Genomic DNA, 6,000 nt, shown 5'->3' with positions numbered 1-6,000 from the left:
TTTGACAGCAGGGTTTTCTTCTGCAAAGTTAAAGGGCAAACGCTGTAGTCCCATAAGTAACCATAAAGCCACAGCCTGCCCGTCTAGCAGCGTGAGTCGCTTTGGACTGTGCTGTTCCCACTAGTGAAACAGCGCAGACACCCACGCCTTGTCCAAAAGGCTTTATTCGGCAGATGGTGTGGCTGGCAGCACACAGGGAAGAACGGCAAGGACAGACAAAGCTGTATTTCTCTCAAAACTGCCCAGAGGTCAGCCAGGTGGACACCAAGCCGGACAGCTCCCACTGAGGCCGGCCACAAAGTTCAAACGCGGGGTGGGAATAGGAGGCTCCACCATGACGTGGCAGCACATACGGACCACATTCCGAATCTCAGGAGGCTGACACAGAAAACGTAGCCAGGCTAAGGTAGAGGTGTGACCTCACCTGTCCTGGGTGCCGAGTCCAAGGCGGGCACTGTGAAGTTCACAGCTCTGCCCCTCGATCATTCACGCCAATCCTGCCATTGCCACTGTGCTGACTGCGTGGAGGCAGAGAAACAGCCAAAGCACTGAGGTACACTTTATTACTGGCAGACCGTTGCATAATGACTCTGATTGGAAGCAGCAGCCGGTTACCTGCAATGGGTAAAAGGAGCCAAGTAATAGCATCAGTTCCTGGCACAAAGGTTGCTCTGGTTGCTCTTGAGGCTGCGGCTTCAGGTGGGAGACGAGGGACGTCAGCACTGCGATGGTCGATCAGGATGTTTCTTTGTGCGCGCAAGTAAGGAAGCAGAAACTCGCGGGTTCGCCTGGAATAAACTTTCAACTCTCATGTTAGGAGGCTAACTGCTGAGGGGGGCCTTGTTCTGGCAGCACAGCATGTGCTCAGCTCCTGAGAAGCCCCTGAAAGGCAGAAGATGACAGGTGGAGAGGCTCAAAGAAAGGATGTCTGGAACTGCCTCAAAGCCTTTCTGCTTAAAGAGATCAAATAGAATTGATTTCACCAGTGTCCCTGCTATTTGGGCTGTGCTTTGTTTTCTCCTGAATTACAAAATTGCTCAACAAGAAGTAGGTGGAAGCCATTCCTCCTATCAAAAGTGCATGCAGTCTTAACCTCTGCTTCTGGTGTAAGTCCACAGTGCAAAGAGAACACAGGTCAAGCAACACGTCCGTCCAGCAACGAAGAACACTGGATGTTGACATCCATGCTTGAGCTTAGTGGTACAAGTATCTCTGTGGACAGAAAGCCATGTGGATTGTCAGAAACCCTGACACCAAAATGTTTCTTGCAGGCTAGATATCAGTAATTCTGGGAAGGTATGATCCAGCACTCTTCAAAAGTTTAATATGGGCAAAGAATAGACTTGGAGCCTTAAAAAAACTTATTTCATTTGCTGATTCCATAAGCTTAAGTAGCACTTGAAAACATTATTAAATTCGAACTAAGCACTGGGAAATCATCATTATGGAAGAACATTTTGGAAAAAAAAACTAGAAAAGATTTACCTGAAACTCAGAAAAGAAAGTGCAACCTGACCATATACTGAAAGGAAAGTTACCCTTCTGCTCAAGCAATGGAACAGAGTGTCTGAAATGCTCCTGAACTAGGATTACAGTAAGAGCAAGGATGCACTTTTGTAAAGATCTAAGCATCTACATAAGCTTTTCTCATTAGTGAGATTAGTTTCTGAGAACCCAGTGAATTTCCAAATATCCTAGTATAGTTTTCTTAAAGTACAGAATCACAGCCTGAAATGAAGTAAACCCTGAAGGTCCGCACAGGTATGGCTATGGTGACTTTGTAAGACAGAACTTGGGTTCCACTAAATAACAGATTCCTATGCATGATGTGATGTAATATTATTAAAGGCTGCAGCTTTATAAAATAAGAAGCTAGAACAGTGCCTGGCAGGGAAATTACACCTTAATTCGAGGAAGAAAACCTTCTGCAGAAGACTGAACTAGGGGTATCTGTGTGTTCGGTATGGACAACGCTAGGTTGCTAAACCACAGGAAACAGCCACAGTGATTTGATGTGTTAGCTCAGAATCTTCAGTGCTTAAGGAAGGGGGACCCTCATGACACAACTGACAAAGTTAGATCAAACAAGGATCGAATAAGGTGACAAGTGGAGTGAATTGAAAATCAGACCTCTTGTCCCTTCAGGGAGGCACGTTTGTGTTTGGGATCCAAATGCAGTGACTTTTTCCCCAGTAACTTTTGTGTTAGGAACAATGATTTGTGCATTATGTGGAGTCATCGTAAGTCTCCAACACGGAGACTCATTGGAAGGCAGTTGATCCAAAGCCCTCAGGTTTGGAGCAATGGAGCTGACTAATCCTATGGTTCTTCATAAAGGACATGAGTTTGTGCTGGAGTGACACGAAACTGTTCCAGAGGTTTGAGCTGCAGCGTACAGAGAACTTCACGCACGTGTTCTGGACAAGGTTATGGAAGAGGCATTTCCTCAACGGCAAACAAGAGGTTAATAATAAACACCTTAAGTTAGTTTACAGGGTCTATAGTTAAGGACATAGAAAGGAAATGAGCAGACAGACAGAAATACACAGAGTGTGCTGCAGAACCAGTCCCAAGAGCATCTAGGACAAGCCCTTGAAAGAGTCGAGGTTGAAGGCAGTGTCCAAGAAGCGCTGCAGTTCAGTCAGGTGGTTCTTTTTGTTGCCTGTTGCAGGTGCAGCAGCAGGTTCACGTCCAGCATACCTAAAGGAAACAAAGCAGGGGAGACCGGATGTTCACCCACAGCTTCATGATCCTCCTTGTCTGGGTTTATCGCCCAGGTGATGCCTGGGCTTTTGTTTCCTCTGCAGTTGGACTGAGCTGGTCTTGCACCTCCTTCGCTCTCTTCGCCTAGCCTGCACCCACACGGCAGGGGCTCTGCTATGCAAGCAGGAACCACGTGAAGCCCCCTCACTTGCAGAATACCTCCATCCCACAGTGATCGATTATTAAGCCTAGCTAATGCACAGTGTTCCAGCATCTATAATGTCCTCCCCACTGCGTATAAAACGTGACCTCCCCACACTCACCCAAGCATGTAAAGAGGGCACTCACCAAACAGGCTTTGCACGGTCAATGGTTGTGCGGAGTCTCGGCTTCACGTAATCGTAATAGCCTTGGTTTTTGTGTTCTTCCTGACACCAAACAAGGTCTGCATTTGGGTACTTCTGGAATTCCTTCAGCAGGAGGTCGAAGGGGAATGGCGACAGCTGCAAGCAAGAGAGAAGAGAGCTCCATTGTGGTACAGTGGTGAGTGTTGGGCAGGGATGCGAGAGATCTGAGCTCCAGTCCTTACTGGGTGGCTTAGGGCTGGTTGCTGATCTCAGCACAATCAACTTCACAGGGTTGCTGTGAGGATAAAAGGTAGCGGGGGGCGAATTATGTAAGATGTTTTGGGTTCCTTGCAGGAGAAATAGGTAGAATAAAAATATAATATATAAAAGCCTCTAATTCAGAAGGTTTATGACTGGTCAATATTATACACAAATTGTATATATACACATCGCAGACAGTGATTTGGTTTGTAAGTTCCATGGGGTAAAAGGAGTGGGGCTTCAGTATTTTATCCAAAGAAGAAGCTTACAGAGCTAGTAAGATTTTTTATTTTCAATCCCAGCAATTTTATGGTCTTTGAAATCTGAGGTGCCTTTCCAGGTCAAGGGGGATTTGCAGAAATAACACTGGCATAAATCCCTTTCCTCTGCAAGTGAAGGAAGATTAGTTAAAAAAATTACCCTTGCTCATACACCAGGTGGGCAGGCAACAAACTCACAAGGGCTGATGCAAGATGCTCACCAACTTGAATCCTCAAGTACTTTGCCAATAACTGCCATCATTAAGACAGAGACGAACGTCAGCTGTTTATCATATGCTACCCTGCATAAGCAATGGCTCCGTTTCAGAGCTGTGGCCCACAAAGCTCAGCTGCGGTTCTAGAATGAACCTTCCAAGCGTGATTGGACTCTATCCAAAGCAATATTTGGAAGGATTATTTGGAGAAGGGTGCTTGGAACATCCATTTGAAATATAGCAGATTCCTTCCCTAAGATTCCTTTACGCTTAAGGCTGGGATCTGAAATGCTCCATGGCAGTGGTCTGCTTAGAGTCAACTTCCAAGCCACAGAAGCATATTTCCCACACGTGCCTCACCTGCTCCACCCTTGTGATGGCCACATCTGCTTCCATCTCCCGGGCCTTGCGCTCTCGAATGAGTTCATAATAGACTTTGCCAGTGCAGAAAAGAATCCGCTTGACCCCCCCTGGATTCTGTGCAGCCTGGCCACTTTCTGGGATGACACGCTGGAAATGTGTGCCTGCAACAAGGTTATTTATTAGTCACATGGCATCATCACGGTGCATGGCGCTTCATACAGTCCAAAGCTGTCTCTGTCCCGAGGAGCTTACAAACAAAAATTCAACACAGTGAAGCCGGAAGAATGGGAGGGGAGCGGAGGCTGGGGGAAACCCAAGAAATGAGAGGCAGTTGCTTCAAATGGTGATGCTTTGGTATAATGACAGGCCACAGTTAACATTAATGCACTAACAATTTTGGTGGAAGTAAACCAAATTGTTCTTTGATGTCATTATTATTTACATAACTGAGCTTTTAGAACCACCATTATGACAACAGCTCTGCAGCTAATGCTTTGGCGAACTCTGGTTCCCAGCTTCCCAAACCGAACCTGGGCTGCTTAGGCCAAATGCCAGCAGCCATCAACATTCCTGAATCAGGTACAAGCAGCCATAGAAAACCGATTCTTCCTCCAAGTAAGATGCATATCACTGTCCCTTCAAGAAAACTGCCTCTCAGAGGAGGAACAAGGACCCAAAAGTGGTTCCAACAACTACCTTTGCAGGCATCATTTAATGATAAGGACATCTGCTTACACATACGTAAGACTCAGAAACAAAGTACTGCCCTCTCTTTAAGGGTCACAGTGCCCTCTAGGAAAGAAGGCAGAACAGACAAGGTGGCTGTACTGTATTCCTAGTTTTGCGAAAAGGCAGGTTCCTTACCTGAAAGTGTAGTTGTTCTTTGTGGTCGTCTGTGCATTCAAACACACATGGGCTTTGCCATGCAGCGCAAGGCCTGGAAAACTTCCATAGCTCAGCAGGAGCCCCCACTTTTATCCAGACCCCTGAAAGGGGCAGGGCTTGCACCGACTCTGTGATGCTGAGCTGTGGAAGTTTTCTCCAATCCAGGCCATATGCTGTGTGGCAAAGCCCATGTATGTGTGATGCACAGAGACCACGAGGAAGACTATACTTTGTCTGGAAAGGGATAGCTATTTGCCACTGGCCAATTCTAAGAATGAGTGATGAACCCCTTCCCCCAGCTGATGAGTCTCAGCACCTCTAGAACATAAAATCCAAGTGAATCGAAGAAGCATGTCATGGGGCACTGATAACACCTGAAGTGTTGATTGGGAATTTCTCCTAGGCCTTCCTAGCAAGCTACGACAGAAACCAGGGTGGAGTTTCTTATATAGTGACAAGTGGAACAGGTAAAGGGGTGGATGACTTGTGGCCCTTCAGATGTTTTGGCTCAACACTTTCATCCTTCCTTACCTTTGGCTATGCTGGCTATGGGAATCACAGTAAAAAAAATTGAAACACAAGCTGCTTGTTATCTCAGCTAAATGTTAACAGCTTCCCAGCAACCTTCCTGTTTTGCCAACAACACGGGAAATAGCTCAGGTTTTACTATGGGGCACAGCTGTCCCAGTGCTAGGCCATCATGTCACCTGACTAGCTGACATGGAATACAAAATAAGTCCCCCCCCCCGCATGCTCCCTGTACCTGGCAACATCTCATCAAAGCTGGATCGAGCTTCAGGGTGACGCAACAGTGACTTTGGAGTGAAGATTATCAGCTAAAAAAGGGAAAGGATTGCAGAGTTAGTGACAATACTGGGATGGAAATGTTTCCTGAATAAGCACTTAAAATTATGACATAAGCATAATAATTCACCATGTATGCAGAAATTTAGAATACACAGTGTT

The 6,000-nt window shown here is 46.2% G+C and overlaps 1 protein-coding gene across 5 annotated transcripts in view; it reads right to left on the bottom strand.

Annotated features, from left to right (window-relative positions):
* Nucleotides 1–546: 546 nt before the first annotated feature.
* Nucleotides 547–6,000, bottom strand: part of OGDH (oxoglutarate dehydrogenase) — a 54,219-nt gene continuing 48,765 nt past the window's right edge. For all 5 annotated transcript variants that reach the window (XM_044437703.1, XM_044437705.1, XM_044437701.1 and 2 more), the window contains 4 exons: nt 5,798–5,870; nt 4,147–4,310; nt 3,052–3,206; nt 547–2,700 (listed from right to left, as the gene is read on the bottom strand). In XM_044437703.1, the coding sequence (XP_044293638.1) occupies nt 2,580–2,700; nt 3,052–3,206; nt 4,147–4,310; nt 5,798–5,870 (513 nt within the window). In that variant the 3' untranslated portion in view covers nt 547–2,579. The remainder of the gene's footprint in view (nt 2,701–3,051; nt 3,207–4,146; nt 4,311–5,797; nt 5,871–6,000) is intronic.

Source organism: Varanus komodoensis, unplaced genomic scaffold (assembly GCF_004798865.1).
Source record: "Varanus komodoensis strain SLA01 unplaced genomic scaffold, ASM479886v1 scaffold30, whole genome shotgun sequence".
Taxonomy (NCBI): Eukaryota; Metazoa; Chordata; class Lepidosauria; order Squamata; family Varanidae; genus Varanus; species Varanus komodoensis.
The sequence above is the reverse complement of the archived record's forward strand: the minus strand, read 5'-3'. Positions and strand labels throughout refer to the sequence as shown.